Source organism: Erpetoichthys calabaricus, chromosome 6 (genome assembly GCF_900747795.2).
Source record: "Erpetoichthys calabaricus chromosome 6, fErpCal1.3, whole genome shotgun sequence".
NCBI lineage: Eukaryota > Metazoa > Chordata > Cladistia > Polypteriformes > Polypteridae > Erpetoichthys > Erpetoichthys calabaricus.
In genome coordinates, this window is record NC_041399.2 from 64,774,373 (window position 1) to 64,793,094 (window position 18,722).

General features: G+C 35.9%; 1 protein-coding gene across 2 annotated transcripts in view; it reads right to left on the reverse strand.

Annotated features, from left to right (window-relative positions):
* Window positions 1-275: 275 nt before the first annotated feature.
* LOC114653365 (transcription initiation factor TFIID subunit 4-like) overlaps window positions 276-18,722 on the reverse strand; it is a 333,979-nt gene continuing 315,532 nt past the window's right edge. For both annotated transcript variants that reach the window (XM_028803639.2, XM_028803638.2), the window contains exon 15: window positions 276-913. In XM_028803639.2, coding sequence (XP_028659472.2) covers window positions 752-913 — 162 coding nt within the window. In that variant the 3' untranslated portion in view covers window positions 276-751. The remainder of the gene's footprint in view (window positions 914-18,722) is intronic.

The following is an 18,722-nucleotide window of genomic DNA, read 5'->3' on the forward strand; positions in this document are numbered from 1 at the left end:
GCAATTTTTGTTATGGCTTCATATGTAAATATCTCATACATGTAACAAAAATGCATATCAGAATAATATAAAGGCAAGAAGTTGTTTTAATTTAATAGTTTAAACCCAAAATTTGTATTAGGTGAATATGGTTTACTAAATTTTTTAATAGCTAATAACCAATTTGAATTCTAAACACATCCTATATTTTCTTGATATTACTGTACTCAAAAATATAATGCATAAATACATAAGTTACCCTTACATATTTTGACAAAAGCTTTTAGAATAAAGATATCAAAGAATCTATAAGAAAGATAAACAAAACCCCATATCTTATTATTTTAAATTACCCTTGGCATTCTAAAGTTAATAAAGCAAGCTTGTACTTCTTATGGGATTTTTTCACACTCCTGCTGCTCATGTGATGAATTCAACAACTGGGTCAAAATTAGTCTGAGATATGAAGAATTTGCAACGCTAAAAATAAAACAACATGTGAATACATTGAAACATGAAATGAACGGCAAGAGAACTAGGAAGAAAAATGCACTATGTTAAATTCTCCATAATATACAGTAAATACAAATGTACACAATCCTCTCGTCATTGTGGAAAATCTATGCACACACTGAAAACAAAAAAGGGTGGAAGAAACACAGCTTGTGCAAATTCAGATTTCTCTTCCTCTCTCTTTTATTTAACCTAAATTTTAGAAGAGTGCAGTAAGGTGTATTAGCTTCCCATGGAATGGGCAATTTCAGTGCAATTTCTATTTAAGAAAGGCATGATACAATGCTAATGAATGTCTCATTGGTTTTTCCTGTTCCATGCAAAAAATAAGGTCTCTGAGGTTGGCACGAGTTGTCCTCTGACGACAGAACTGCTTTGGATTTACTGACTGAGAAACACTGGGAGGAATTCCACTGCCAGCCTGTAAGAGTGAAGAAAAGAAAGAATAAGTCACCAAAGGTTACCCAAGAACAAAATGAGATTAATCTCATGACAAGTAATTACTAAAACAAATATGTCATTTAAAACTATTCATCTTCCATCAGTTTTTCAATTTGGTTACTCAGTTCAGAATTGTGAAAATGTAGTGCCTATCCTAGTACTGTACACAAAGTGGAAATCAACACTGGATGTACAGTGTCAGTTGACTCACATAAAACACACTGGCACAATTCTGAGTTGCCGATTAACCAAAACATACATACATAACTAGTGTAATTTAATTTTGAAACTTTTCCACAAATTTTCAAATAAATACTGTCTAGGTCTGAGTTTAGGGATTTTCCATCTTTCTTTCTTTCCCAGACTAAGAGGCAACAGATATTGAAGCAACCTTTAACACTAGAATTACCAAAGCCTACGAAAAAACTCGTAATCCCGGCCCACCTTAAATCTGTTCACATCTCTCCGTCAGCACTTTCATAAAAGGTACAAGTATAACAAAACAAGTGCACTTTTATTCAAGATTAAAACCAAAGAAAAAGAAATCGGGTTAGTGTACTTCGTTGTCAATGGTAAGTACAATGGTAAGAACTGCTGACTCATAGTCAAGAGGTCACGGGTTCGAGCCTTGGCGCTTCCCAAAATAAACATTTTGAGTAGTGACCTGCTCTTATTGTTACTATTATACAATAAAAACATACATTTGATTCAAGTCTGTAATAGCCGGTGTAAATGTATGGTACATGTAAAGGTTACGTTTTTTTTTTTTTTATTCAATTTTATTCCCTCAGTTGCGTTCACGCTCGCTCCGATCTAACACTGCTGTTTTCAAATAAAGACATGCTATAACAGAGGTGAACTTAGATGAGAATGAGGGTTCTACATCAGAGAAAGAGAACAGAAGCCCTCCCCAGAAGAAACGTCCACTCACATATAAGAACAACGCAGCTGCACCAGGTGTAAAGGCATAAGATAGCACCGTTTGGATGCAGCAAGAGGTTCTGCGTCATCCTACCAATCAGTCTGGCTCACACCTGTTCTTCAATGAAACAGCACGGCTTACAGAGCTCGCCAAGGTATTGTGCAAAGTCCAGTTTGTGATTATGTTTTGTGATGGTCTTTATATAAAAACATTTATATGTTACTTATATAAAATCCAGTTCGAATGTTATTTACCTTGACTTATTTATTATCTACCTACAGTGTGAAGTCACAAGTAGCCTGCAGAACTTCCTCTGTTTGATCGGCACAGGTATTCTCATGAAGTACATGTGTACTGAAGTGACTAGCTGCAGGTGGAAGCTACTGTCGCACCCTACACAACTGTGTTTGATCTTATTCAGGAAAAGATCCCAGTCACTCTACGGGAGAAAGACTTTCCAAGGCTAAGGTCATAAAGCTTATGAAACCCTTTCTGGACAAAGACAGAACCATAACAACGGTTAGTTTAGCTTACATATTAAGGCACAAAAATAAATATACAAAGATAAAAGATTAAATACAAAATATAAGCAATAAAACAAAGTAATATTCTTAAAAAATTCAGCAGTTATGACGGAGATTCAGACCTTTCTCTCTGTCTTCAAGATGAACTATTTCTTTCAAATCTTATTTGGTTTTTATCTAAATTCTTTTTCAAAAAACATCTGAGAATACCTATTTCTTCCTTAACCACTGTGTGGCATATACTCTAAACCCTATTCCATATTAAAAAAATACATCTTTGGGAATCCAAAAAGCTTTCTTTGTGATCTTTCATACTATATAATATATAACTATCTTTAATTATTAAGAAAGTTCAAGTGCGGCCAAATTTTCAAATTCTAAACCTCATTGTAAAATTGTGGTAAGTACTAATCAGCATTACTACCCTAGACAATAACCATTAGTAAAAAATGTACTATTCTTACTGGAGATGTCATCTCATTTACATAAGAACCTAGGCTAGAACTACCCAGGGCAGGAGAGATGTACCCAAAAGAGTGGAGGTGTTACATTGGAAAAACTATCGCTTCTTCCAAAATTTGTTGCTGTGGTTGTGACCACATCTGACTACTGTCTGACCATTGTGAGTTGTGCGCATTGCTGGCAGCATCCAAGTTGACTTAAAGCAAATGAATTCTTCTGACCTGACATTCACTTCAGTGCAGGCACATGTACTTTTATAATGCATTCACTTGTACAGAGCCTAATCAGTGTGATAGATTCATTGACACATGATGCGAGATGCAATGAGAATAATGCACACTAAGCAGGAAGAAGCTAGCACATAGAACATACTGTATGTAGAATTTGATTGATACAGATAATATAGACTGTCAGTTATATTTGGTGTCTTCAACCATGTTTCTTTGCAATAAATAATAACAAATATCCAACAGCTTGTGTCATGTTCCATTCAACGAAACAACAAGCTACACCTGTTAAAGATGCCTTTAAGTGTAAACTTCTGGCACCTTTGGGCAGATCTGAACACAACCTGATTAATTCAATTCCCAGCTACAAGCCTGTAGCTTGGTAACACAGCAGCACGTTACCACCAGGAGAGTTAGGAAGTAGATCTGGGAAGCGGAAATGGCACTGAATGACTGTTTCCAAACAACAGACTAGGGAGTTTAATTCTATGATTTTAAAGAATGAAAGGTGCTATAAATCCCTTGTTTGCTAGTCTCAGTCAGTGAACTACTAAAGCAGATTTTCATTTTCTGGGAAAACCTGCACAGCTTAAAAAGAAAACAACCACTATGGAGTTATATGCTATTCAATGAACAAGCACCCCAAACACTGGAACAGGTCATGGAGTATGTGGATCAGAATACTGGAGAACATAACAGTGCTAAAAGATATATTCTTAATTGGCATCTAGGTTTTAAAGAAGTATTCAACAATGCTTTTAATCTACATTACTTTAAATATTACAATTATGTCTCCTTGTATTTCACTTTATACAGTATATTCCAATACAAATTATCATTGCCCTCATCTTCTTTGGCATGGCATGTGAGACTTTCGCTTCAGCTCTTGGGCATGAAAGCTGAACTCTATGGTGCCATGCTTAACATTAAACATGACCTTAGCCAAAGTGAAATTCTTGAGCAATTAAATTATAACTGTCACTGTGAAACTCCCAAAATGGCGATCTCCCTGACACAGCAATACTCAAATTCAAATGACACTATTGCTAGTAAATCTCAGACAGTTAGTTGACTGTTCATGGTGTTAGCAAAGAATATAACCATTAACTAATCTTTGCAAACCTCGATAGACATACCTATGCACAAATTATAACCCAAAGGCTGGACTTCTCTGCCCGCAAAAACAAATGTAAAATTTCATCTTGCATTGCTTGGCATCTGTTTTTTTTCTAAATTGATTAGGGCATGGACGTCTAACCCTTTACAGCTGTAATTTGATCCTAGCAAGGATCAACATTATGTAAGGGGAATACAATGTGCAATGAAATAGATGACACCTAGACTACAGATCACAAAGTTTTGCACCCTTTCTACATGTGCTACGGGCCATGAAGACTTTAATATAAAATAATGGCTCTGGCTTTTGAGATGTCAGGATCCAGACAAACAGTAATTATCACCACTGCTTTGCACTTAAAATTTGGAGCCGTATACTGTTTACAACCTTTTGGGAAAGGTAAAAAAACAGCAAATATACTATTATACATTTTTAGATTATTATTGTTACTCAGACTGAAAGTAGTCAACTATGTGTGTGTCAGGTAAATCTGTAGATGTTATAAGTTCTTCTTTCTCCAAATTTAAAAATAGAATTAATTGCGTAATCAAAAGCTTCTTCCCTTAAACTTGCAAATGCTGGCTCCAGAGCCTGCTGCCACTTCAAACCATGTAATGTTCATTCACGAATATGTATTGTATACACACGATAAGAAATTTTAAGTTTAACAAAAAACTCCACAAAATTGGTAAAAAAGGTCCTGCTCTGCCTTGACCTATGCTTACTGTTCATTAAAACTAGAATACTAGGTTGATGTTTTTCAGTCTTTTTTTTCTTTTATAATTTCTTCCATTCTGTTTGCAATTAGCAATGGCTGGCACATCATTTACTGAATACAGTATATAAATATTGTTGGATATGTTTCTGGGTATTGGTAATATATATTATTTAATGTTTATAGGATGTTTTCAGACTGCAATTACTCTGTAGCTCTTCACTGGTAAAAAGTTTATCAAAAAGATTAGTATTTATAAAAATGATTAGTAGCATACATTTTCTATAGCCCTGTCACTCTTCTTCATCCATGCTTTTTTAAATATATGTTCCCTCTGTCTTGACAATTCTTTTATAGCTAAAATAACTTAAATGAGTTTTAAAAGTAATTTTCAGTACTGTTAAAAAATTTTCACTTTCTTTAAAATGTTAGCACAGATCAGAAGTTCACAAAAGCTGGCTAAACGTATCGTCTTATTCTCACCTGGACAAAGCTGGCAGCACTGTGAGAATTATGTTTTATGATTTCTCCAGCACCTTCAATACCATCTAGCCATTCCTGTTAAGGGGTAAACTCAGAGATATGCAGGTGAATGAGCCTACTGTGTCCTGGATAATGGACTGTCAGGCAAACCGCAGTTTGTGAAACTCAAGGACTGTGTTTCTGATACAGATGTGAGGAACAGTCCTATCTCCTTTTCTCTTTGCTCTGTATACCTCAGACTATAAATATAACACCAGGTTATGTCATCTGCAGTAATTCTAAGATTCTGCACTTAGGGGGAGTATAGATAATGGGGATGAAACAAAGTACTGTATAGGAGTCAGGTGGAGAAGGTTGTTTCTTGGTGCAAAGAGAATTGTCTGCATCTTAACATCGGCGAAACCAAGGAACTGGTTGTTGACGTCCACTACACCAAAGGAACAATATAACAAAGGGCAGAGCGTGCTCTTTTTCCTTAGGGGACTGTGTTCCTTTAATGTAGGAAGTGTCACCATTCACATCTTCTGTAACTCTGTGATAGCCAGTATGATTTTCTGTGCTGTGATGTGCTGGGCTTGTAACATTATTTCAAGAGAGGCCCACAGAATCAACAAGCTAATTGAAAAGGCAAGATGTCAATGTCAATTTATTTATATAGCACATTTAAAACAACATAGTAATGCTGTGGCCAAAGTGCTTTACAATAGTAGAATAAAAGAAAAACAATTAACATAAAACATAAATGGAAATAAAATATATGAACATAAAATAAAATACATAATAAATAGAAGTAATATTATATACATAAAAAATAGAAGTAATGTTACATAGGTCACGGAATTCAAGTGCATAGAAATGAGTCTTTAATCTTGTTTTGAACAGTTCAATTGTAGACGACTCCTTTATATGATGAGGTAAAGAGTTCCACAGGCGAAGAGCAGCAGCTGCAAAAGCCCTGTCCCCCTTGGTTTTACACTTGGTATGAGGGACAACAAGAGACAACTGACCAGAAGATCTAAGCACTCTAGATGGCTGATGTAAAACACACAGTTGAGATAAATAGGCAGGAGCAAGCCCATGTAAAGATTTAAAAACTAGCAGCAAGATTTTAAAATCAATTCGAAAACTGACAGGCAGCCAGTGTAAAGAAGCTAAAATAGGAGAAACAGAGTCATACTTTCTTGCCCCAACCAGAAAGCGAGCGGCAGCATTTTGGACCAACTGTAACCTGTGTATCAGGGATTTGCTAATCCCAGAATACAGTGAGTTATAAGATCAGTTATAGGGCACACTCTGGACCCCCTGGAGGTCATAGCAAAGGAAAGAATTAAAGCAAAACTGCGTGCCATTATAAACAGTGTTGCACATCCTCTCTCTGACAAACTGAGTACTTTCAGCCAATAAATTATTCAGCACAAGTGTGTCAAGAAACACTACTGCAGCTTCTTTATACCAACAGCAATATGACTGCATAATGCCTCACTGTGACTGTGACAGCCAAGTCAGAACTTTCCTTTCTTTTGGATTTTCTTGCTTTATAGTCATTCTAGTGTGTGTTCAGACCAAAGTGTGTGTGTATGTATTTATTTATTTACACATCTATTTATGAATTTAAAGAGCTTCTGTAAAAAGCCACAACAAATAAAGTTCTATCTATCTATCCACTAAAATACTAAAATTATATTCCTGATATTTATAGGCTACATGTCTTCTATGCAAGCAAGTTTTCCATTTATAATTGCTAGTTAAAAAAATGACTGAACAGACATTACTAATTAGGAATTTCTTAATTAAATAAATGCTGTGAGGAAAAGGAATGGAGAGTGAAGTTGTTTAGCTAACATGTACAAACAATATTGCACAGTAGTAAGGAGTGGTAATGTTGATAAGACTATTGTATGATATGCTGCCAATGGTGAGCACAACATTAATGAGCTGTCCCATGGTGCCCTTCAGCAAGGTTTCTATGATGCTGCTCAAAGAAGAAACAAGGAAACCAATCTTATGATTTGCCTTGGGACACAGCAGTCCACTGGGACTAATAATAGGCTTAATGTTTTACTGACCATTCCAGGTTCTGTTACATATTTCTAGGCATCATTTATCATTTTTTCCCCCAAATTTGTTTACCTGACACCTCTGCTTAATTCCATTAGTACATGAACACTGCCTCATATCACGGCTTCTCATTGCTAATCTACATTTTTCTACTTGCATTATGAAATATGCTTAGATCTTTAATGTTTTTTTCCTCAAAACTTGTACTAACCAACACTTTATTCTCTTTAATTTCAGGGCTCATATTGATGCAAACTAGCATTTTAATAATGTGTTGTGTCAATAACGGTAGGATTTCATAAGATATCATTTCATTCAGGAAATAAGGACATGTCAAAAGAGGTTATAATAATCTGCAATCACAACTTTACGCTGTTGTTGAATATTGGAAGGAAACCTAATGGGAACTTTAATGGGAACAAAAGTACATTTGTTTTAATCCTTAGATACTGACCACAATTGTATCTCTACAACATACAGAACCAAATGTTGATCAAATGAGTTGGTCAAATGTTGATATTCCCATAATTTTCTAAATATCTTAAAAATGAAAACAGACCACGAATTTTCAATACCAGTTAGCTGCCACTTTGTGTTTAAAATATGGGAAACAATATTGGTAGAGGGTCATATTACAACAATATAGTGGTTCTCTACAAACTAGAGATGAACAGCCATAGTAGGTTATTTGTAATGGTCAAAGAAAAAAGTTTCACTGGTAATATATTTTAATATATAATAACATCGTCAATAATAGAAAGACAAATGAGAATGGGAAAATGGGATGACAATATAAATGTTTTTCTAAAAGTAAATTACAAAAATAAACAACATTCATGCTAACGTCAATGTACTTTACTATGTGGTACTATGGAATAATTAATAATGAGGATAACCAAATTAACCAAAACAGTTCTAAATCATGAGAAATGGTAACCACATTTTCTATTTTTTATAGCTCTTAGAGAAAAAGCAGCCTCAAAATGACAAGTTAAAAGAAGAATCCATATTTTTTTTTACAAGCTACTTACTTCAACAGTGATACATATTTTAGAAGCTGTTCAAAAAACACAAAACCTAAGATAAGACCATCTATCAAAGCACTATATCTATGATTTTGCTTTTCCACAGTCTTAAGGTCTGTGCCTGATTACCTGATACTATAAAACTAAGCCATTCTGTCTGTGAGCTATAGGTTTGCACCACAAGTGCCAAAGTAATGGAGTTCTAGCTTCTCCTTTTCAGAAAATAATTATGTCAGGTGTGGGCTTCCCCGGTGCCAGCAATGAGGCCCTTCCTATGCTTAGTTTTCCATAGAGATATAAAAAGTTATCTGTTTGGACTTGTGAAATAAAAAAGTCATAGTAAAAACACAGGAGAAAAAGAACAGCATTACTTGGGGCAATATTAAACAAAAACCTTCCATACTTGTAATATTTGAGTTTATTTTAGAAATACTCAATTCAAGTGAGAGTGTCTTGAACTTGAAGATGCAATTTATTTTACTGGTTTATAACCTGAAGGCATGTTTTATTTATGGGTTTAATTAAGTATTAAATAGTACATCAAATTATTATCATAAGTATAATATCGTAAGCAACAATAATTGGAGTACCATGCACCTTTAAACTTAAACAAATACTTTTGATGTGTAAAAATAATTTACAAACACAGTTATATACATAATTGGTTTTCTTTGTATTCTCCTAACTTTATATACATGTTTTCCTGCTGGGTTTCCACAGTGTGCTCCGGTTTCCGGTGAAGATATGCAGATTTGGGGATTTGGTGCCGCTAAAATGACGCTAGTGTATGTGAGTGCTTGTATTCACCTTGCGATAAGCTGAGGCCCCATCCAGGGATTGTTTTTGCCTTGTACCCAATGCTTGCTGGAATGGACACATCCCTGGATTGATGGATTTAATCATTAAACATCCTTTTCAGAGATATTGCGGTAAGGCGTCATCAGAATTTAATGGGTGTTCCAGGCAATTCACAACACAGCAAAGGCAAACCTGTTCTCACCATGATAATATCTCACACTGCCACCTGCTGGATTCCTCCAGACTTACGTAAAGTACGCGTGCAAGTATAAACAGTAAAATCCTTGCGTAGCAGGAGCGTCCGCTGGAGCATGCGTTGCGTAAAGTATAAACCTGGCCTTAGAATGAAATTATTAACAAGCCATATAATTAAATACTAAGCTTCACTATTTGCTAGGCATAGCTTCTTATCTTGAAACTAGTTGGAATAAAAATCTGCAGCCACTGCAGACCTCCAGAACTGGAGTTGAGGATCCTAGCATTAGTATAGTGTTCCTAATAATTTGCTCCACTAGTTAGTATAGAACTGCATATCCAAGCTATACCATGCTTTCAAAACATATCACTTCTAAGTATTGTGGGACAGCATGGGGAAATGAAACTTTCAATTACATTTTTAGATAAAAATTGGACGTCAGATCTTGGTAAAGTACAGTATACACTTGTTCAGTATGTGGGACAAATGGTCCCTGCTTCCCGACCATTCAAGATATACCCAATGTCAAGATCCTACTTATAAGCGATGTTGTCATGCACTTGTCTTACCGGGTTGCATTTTCTGGGAATGTTTGACGCCTAGGCCTTACTGGAATAAAAAGACATTCAAAATAAGCTTTATTTCTGTGATAAAGTGACTTGCTTAGCAGCGTGCTGTAGGTTATCATTCTCAAATGGAAGAATCATAACCCTCCTAAGATACCGTAACATAATCAGAAAAGTCCAAATTTACTTATTATTGTGAATAATCAATTTCCCCTTTTGAGGAACAGTCTAAAACTTCTTTAGAACCTGGCAAGCATTTTTAACATTGTCCTTCAATAATTTAACATGCTTAATCTTTGGGTGATTACTTCAAGCTACATCATCATCTTCCTTTGCTGTCTAAATGGTTATGAAACTTGCTTCTTTTAATGAAATCGTTCAGTTCATTAGGAAATTAAAAAGAGGAAACACCTCTCCCTGACACATGTGGATAAAAAAGGCACATATGTCAGGATGCTATTCATAGACTTTAGCTCTGCCTTCAACACAATCATCCCTCCAAAGCTGGTTGTAAAACTAAGCAAGTTAGGCCTGAAAACCATACTCTGCAATTGGATCCTGGACTTCTTGACAGAGAGGCCTCAGTCAGTTCAGATGGGATGCAACACTTCCAGCATCATCACACTGAACACTGGAGCACCGCAGGGCTGCATTCTTAGTCCACTGCTGTTCACCCTGCTGACTCACGACTGCACAGCCACGCACAACACCAACCACATCATCAAGTTTGCAGATGATACGACAGTGCTGGGACTGATAAGCAGGGATGATGAAACAGCATACGGAGATGAGGTGGAACGGCTGTCCGTGAAGACAACAATCTATCTCTCAATGTCGACAAAAGAGATAATCGTGGACTTCAGAAAATCACATCCTGCCCACATCCCACTCAGCATCAACGGTTAGATGTGGAGACTGTTAGAAGTACCAAGTTCCTCGGTGTGCACATAACTGAGGAACTTACGTGGACAAATAACACCTCATCACTAATCAAGAAAGCCCAGCAGAGACTACACTTCCTGAGGTGGCTGAAGCGAGCAAGTCTTCCTCCTTCCATTCTCACCATGTTCTATGGAGGCACCATTGAGAGTGTTGTGACCAGCTGCATCACTGTCTGGTATGGCAACTGCAACATATCCGACCTCAAGTGCCTGCAAAGGATAGTGAAGACAGCAGAGAACATTATTGGGGTGCCTCTCCCTTCACTACAGGAGATATTTTACAAATGCAGTGTCTGCAAGGCCTGCAGCTTTGTGCAGGACCCCTTACACCCCTCACATGAACTTTTAACACTTCTGCCATCCAAGAGAAGATACTGCAGCATCAAAGCCAGATCTGCCAGGCTGCAGGAGAGTTTTTACCCCCAAACAGTTAGACTCCTTAACACCAGGCTGCCCCCTGGGACTTTCCACAATGCCTCAACCACCTCTAAAAACAGAACATTTATACATGCAAGCCACTTTCCTGCAAAGACTAGTGTGCATGTAGAGAAGAACTGAAAATCTCTACTGACCTTTAAGTATTTTGACACTCTTGATATTCTTCTGCTGTGAAACATTCTGACCTGTCATTGTTTACACGTCTTAAACAACTATTATCATACACTGATAATTTCTGTATTATCTGTATCTATTATTTATTTATTATATTACATATCTTACACATCAATATTGCTGCTATTTATTTGTCTTGTCTTTGCACAATGTCTTGCCTTGTTTGTGTTTTAATTTTAAATTTAAATTTTAATTATATTTTTAATTTATTATTTGCACGTCATGTTGTTACACTGTGGACCCTGAGCTTCGCAATTTCAATTTCTATCTGTATACTTGTATATGGTTGAGATGACAATAAAGTTCACTTTGAGTCGAGCTGAGTTGAAAATGTATATTCTCAGATAGTTCATCACTATTTTTTCTTTTTTTTTTAAACAAAATCAACACTTGATGCTTTCCAAATGTAATTTATAATCAGTGTTAAATGTTAACAATGGATGTACAGGAAATTGAACATACAGTACTGTGAGAAAGCATTCAGCCCATTTTAAAATAACACATAAAAGCTGTAGGAGAATGTGATGTTGGTAAATGTTATTTCTAATTGACATATTCTTAAAAAAATTTAAAAAACTGAAAAATTACTGTTAAATTGGTCACACTTTGGGTAAGTACTGGGCCAACTTTGTCATCTGTAAGAGCCAGTAACCTGCAATTATTTACATTACATGCTAATATGTATAACCATAATAATAAATGTATAGACAGTATTATATGTAAAAACTATTTAAAAAAAGAATATAAAAAATGAGACTGCAACAACTTGAAGGGACCATGTGATAATGAAACAAGATGTGGCAAAGAGCAATTGAATTGACAAGGGTAAGCATGACACTACTATGAGTTCAATGGTTTATTAGCTATCTTGCAATTTCACTGTAGTAAGGGACAAAACAAATGCAAACATAAAATATGGTACATATTAAGAAGTAAATTCTTGTGACCGTCCAGATGTATTTAAAAGTTAATGGCTTTCCTGCAAATGCATTAAGTAACATCGAGCCTCTGCTGTTGAAATAATGCCACTGATTACAGTCATTTTTGTTGAAGGTCCCATTTCTTTTGAATGCAGATTTTTGAACTGTGACCACTTGCAAAAAATACTACTCACGCTACTGCACTACTAAATTTAAGAAATGCTCCAAGTTAAATGATTAAGTCACTTGAGAATCTTGAAATATCACACAGCTGCAATTTTGTACTTTTACACCTAGCTTTTAGGGAATTGCTTATTTTAAGCCTTTAGCACAATTATCTTTGGGCACTAGTGCTGCAAGGCCATCTGGGTAATCTTGTTCAAAGGCTTTAGGTAATTGAAGCAGTTTATAAGGTAAAAACTAGCACTTAATTTCCATACTTTTGCCTCCAGGAGACATAATTAAATAAACTAAGAATTAAAAACTAATTAAACAAAACTAATATATGGAATATTACACATTTATACACATCTGTTGTGAAACAATTTAATATACATGCAGCAGAAATCTTGAAAATATATATTCATGGAATGCAATAAAGACATCTTTCCCTTTTTGTCTAGGTTAATGCTGTTTCATAAATGACAGATTTTGAAAGTAAAAAGATTTATCTTTGCTTAGGAGCACAATTAAAAATAATCCATATCCTATCAAAGTATAATAAATTTTCATCTTGCAAACATTTACCTCCTATCTTAGATATCTTCATTCTTTCTTTACAGAAAAGAGTTACATTACATCATAATGTATACCTAAAAGTCTGATATATGTTAATTAGGTGGCAAAGCCAACAATAAAGGCACATTATTAAACACAGCAACAGATACATAACAATGGATAGAAGCAGACTACTTCACATGTCATAATTTCTAAAAACTACTTGGTAGCAAGAAAAAATACTTTATTTCTATGGAAAAAGTGAAATATTTCTTTTCTTTACATGAGTTTTAAAATTTGGAAATTTTCTCAGTTTAAAAAATTGGATGCAATATTTGTTTCTGGACCGTAAATGTTCAGTTGACAAACAAATTGAGTGTGGAAATACAGTAAGAAAAGGACAACTTTTATAATAATGATTCATATTTTTGTTCCACATTATACCAGTTTTAACATGAAATTCAGCAGAAGTGGCCATGAGAATAATTTTAATGATGCTGGCATTTCCACAATCAATCTGTTAATCTACTGCAAAGAAAAATGCTAGCCATGAATATTCAGAGAACCAATCACAACACATTTAATGTCACAAGACAAAGAAAGGATTTTGCGATACATTTGGGTGACAGCATTGCTCTGAAACATTCAAAAATGTAGATACATGGTTTCGCTGTTGATATCATTAACATTTCACAACCTCTGGAAAGCTTTTACTAAAGTTGGCTACAGAGATATAGAAGCAATTTACCTATTGGTTCAAAACTAAAAACATCAAACAGAAAAATCACAACTCCTGTACTTGTAGCTCCTTTCACACTTTATCCACCCAGAACATACATTCTGTTTCCTCACAACGAATCCATGTTAACTCCTCTACTAAAACAAAAAACAACATACTGTGTGTATTCTTCAAAAACAGACACATGCCACTGTTTAATTTTGAAAAACAAGTCTACCAACTGTTGTCAATGCATTTTCAACATGCCAGCAGTAAAGGGTGCTTGAGTAATCAGAAATGAAGCCATACTATAAACTATAAAAATGTTCTTACATGAAGAATTTAATCGCTCAGCAATATTTGTCACATGATCTTCTCCATACAAATCGCTCTCAACACAGGTGGTTGTTAAGGTATCTGCTCATGTCAAATATCATGGCAAAATATGTGGACTCAAAGGCAGGTAAACTCTTTTTGTTTTTGGAACACACAGGGTATGTTCCTACTTTATTAGGCTACAGCTCTGGATGAACAAATAGACTTCTACTTAGGTTGGTATGCTACAATGAAAACAGCTTCACAACAAAAACTTATCAACAGCATCCATTTGAGTACTTCACTTGACACTGTCAGCATCTATGGCAGGATGGGCCAAAGTACAGGCCTCTCAGCTCACAACTATTACCACAAATATTCGTATTCATTAGTGCAAGTTAGACTTGCTCAGAAACCACACAGTGGCCCTTTTTCTTAGTCATGAACTGGCTCCTTTATTATTAAATTTTAAGTTCTAACTATATCAGACACACGATGTTATAAAGATCACACTATAATATGTAAAACATAGTCTAATCACAATTACAATTAAGGCAACATTTCAAAGATAGAGTTACAATACATGAAAATACAGTGGTAATGTACATGAAATCATAATTATTATTATTTTTTTAAATTAAAATCAGTTTAAACTTATGGCGGTAGTATCAATAAAGCATGCTAAATGCTATTTTTCTTTGTGGCCGTCACCTTAGTAAAGGTGAGAAAACAAGAAATACCAGTCATAAATCCATTTTACATGTAATCCATCCATCCATCCATTTTCCAACCCGCTGAATCCGAACACAGGGTCACGGGGGTCTGCTGGAGCCAATCCCAGCCAACACAGGGCACAAGGCAGGAACCAATCCCGGGCAGGGTGCCAACCCACAGCAGATTTTACATGTAATTCTTTACAAAATTATTTAACAAACTAAACTTTAGTGAATATTATTAGAATTACATCTATCAACAACACTACTATTTACCACTTCACAATAAGAAAACATCAAATCCTTACATAATGTATGAAGAGAGTGGTGGCTCTGAAGCAAAGGATCTGCGCTGGTATCTGTAAGGTTGCTGGTTTGATTCCCTGTTACTGCCAGAAAAAATCCTACTCTGCTGGGCCCTTAACGTGCACTTGCTCAAAGGGCACTGTAAAATGGCTCTGACCCCATGGGGTATGCGAAAACTAGCAAATTCATAATACGAGAAATTGTATTATAATGCAAAATAACAACAAATAAAGCACCAAATGGAGCAAGTTCATCATATCATATTATATATATATATATATATATATATATATATATATATATATATAAATGCTAAGGCCTGTTTATATCACACAATCGCTCGTGAACTGCTGGAGCAATAACCTTGATCTTAACTAAAGCTTATGACTGGATATGCGCTGATGAGTCAAAAAAAATCTGAGGTAGTGGCAACCTTGGAAGAGTGATCTTGGGAAATGTGTTTCTTACAGCAAAGTGATTGAGAAGGTGACATGGAAGAAAGACAAAGAAGAGATGTGACATAACTTGAGCATGCGCAAAATACAGAAGCCAATTACATGATGAATTAAAGTTTATGAACTGAGATGTTCTGGAAATTCAAAAATTTTACACTCACGAAAACCTTGAAAAAGTGACCTGTGATTGTGATGTTTCTTGTGGCAAAGTACTCAATAAAGTAACAGAACAGAAAGAAAAAGAATAGCAGTGAAATCAGCTGAGCATCAATCAAATTGCAGTGACAAGACACAGTACATACATTTTCAGAATTCATAATCAGGAGTAAGTATTATATTTATTGATCATCGAACAACAGAAAGAATGCTGTAATTGGAAGAAGGAAAAAAAAAGTGGCAATATCTGCTTAGCATCCGGCACATCACTTCAGACACAGCAATTAAGTAGCACACTCATAGACATGCAAGACAAAATTCAGAGCTACTTTATGAAGTCGATGAAGTAACAAATGCTGAGGAAGAATAAGCAGACAAGACACTGAGACACATAGACAAGAGGGAAGTAATCCTGAGTATAGCCCGATATGTTCTGGAGATTCAAAAACCTGTGGGGCACAGAAATTTGGTGTCCATTTTACTGGTGGACAGAAAATGTCATTGTTTAAAAAAAAAACAATTGTTCCCTGCACACCCATAACATGTCCTGTGGGATTATTGATACATAAGGTACGGTACATAAGTGTTCAGAATTCAGAATCAAGTATAAGTATTGTGTTTATTGATCATTGAACATCACAAAGAACACCATAATTGGAAGGAGGAAAAATGAGTGGCAACATCTGCTTAGTATCAGACAGAAGATACTTCAGACACAGCAATTCAGCAGCAGGCTCATAGACATGCAAACCAGGATATAGACTGCATGAATGAGAAAAAGACAGAAATGAAGGCTGACAAACAAGCACTGCTGAAGAAAGTTACATGTCCTGTGTAATCACTGTGAAGCTGTATTTTTTCATGGTGAAAAAAAAATGTGTTACCAAAATGGAGAAGTTTACTTTACACTATAATAACCACCTGTATTTTAAGATTGTAGGTGTGCATGTTTCACTAATTTATCTCTTATATATATTTCTCTTCTGGATTGTCCTGCTTCCACTTTAAAACCGGTCCTGCCCACATGCAGCCGACACGGCATTTCTCAATTCCTATTCGTCCTCTTCCAAACCCTTCCCCACGCTGCCTGCGTAATACATCCAACAAGTACTCGAAGTGCTGCCACAATGGTAAAGTAGCTTTACCACCTTTGCGGGAACCACCTGTGTCTTTACAACATCATTTAACATAGCAAACATCAGAAGCTAAAAATTATCGTGAACACATTCGAGAATACAACTCTTCTCTAGCGTTTGCTTCCATGGGTGCACACATAACTCAATCTCCTGGCCACGGACCATACTGTTTTAAAATACACGGGCAAATTTATCACCAAATCTCTCACTATATGCTAACACTTCTACCTCTCCAGGATATGGACAGTTTTATGTTTTTTACACAGCGCAAGCTACTGAAGTACGCTTACAAAATAAAGCAAACTCTGCATGCAGCGAAAATGTACTTCTCCAGCTAGATTCCATGCTCAAAATCATCAACCCCTTTGCTAAATCATACAAACACATGCATGAAATCACTCAGTCCAATCCAACAGCATCTGTACGAATGGTTTTCAAGGAAAACCCTAGGCAGGATTTACGACGATACAATGCCCCGACATGTCACACCGATGTTGCCGCGATTTTTGTCGGAGAAGATGGCGAACTGCCTGCCGAAAGGGACATTTGCATCTATCCCATAGGTAACTCCTGTAAACAGATTTCCACACTCAATATGAATTGCGATCCTATGGTTTACCCACTTTTATTCCCTTACGAAGACATTGGCTGACACAAAGATTTACAACATGTTCCCGATAAAAGAACCGCCAAGCGAATAAGGCTTACTCAATGCCAATTTTACACGTACAGATTAGCAATGAGGAATACATTTAGTATTTTGCACTCCAGCGGCAAACTATTCCAACAGTACGTCGTAGATGCGTATGTTAAAACAGAGGGCGCGCGTCTCAGCTATCTCAGATTACATCAACAAGATCTGCGCGTGGAACAATACAAAGGACTATCAGACGCTGAAAATAACCATGTACGTGTAGGCAAAATGAACATATTACCGTCCACATTTCCAGGAAGTCCAAGATACATGCAATAAAACTACCAGGATGCCATGGCCATAGTACGTAAATTCAGAAAGCCCGATTTATTTATCACTTTCATATGTAATCCTTCTTGGCCGATAATTCTACATGCACTGTCGGATACCTAAAGACCAGAGCACAGACCTGATATTGTAGTACGAGTCTTTTGGATTAAGCTGCAGGAATTACTTAGAGACATTCTACAACAACAAATTTTTGGGATTGTTATTGATTATACAGTATTTACGTAATCGAATTTCAGAAGCGTCAGTTGTACGTGGCATTTTCTAGGGTTAGATCTTTCGACTCATTATCTGTCGTCTCCACCAAAACACCTATTCACAACTGCGTCTTTCAAGAAGTGCTTATTTCTTCTTGATTTCTGAATTCCTTTCTCACCATTTTCCATTCATATTCTTACACCACTGTATGGTACGGCGGGCGTCGGCTAGTATCAAATAATACAGATTCTGCCACAGCAAGTAATCTTGTTCAATTTGACAAAAATTGGGGGAAAACTAATACTGTGGAAGGAGAAAATTTTTTAAATACCTGAACGCTTTTCAGATGAAGCAGACAATGGCAACATTCAGTTGAATAGAAAGTGCAGAGTGTTACATGAGGGAAAATGCAGTATTAATTACCAATACAACATGCTAGATGCTGAAAGAAATCCTATGATACTCCATGGTGATGGCCTCTATAAGCATGAGCTCCATCTCCCAGAAAACTCTTTGACTATTATTTC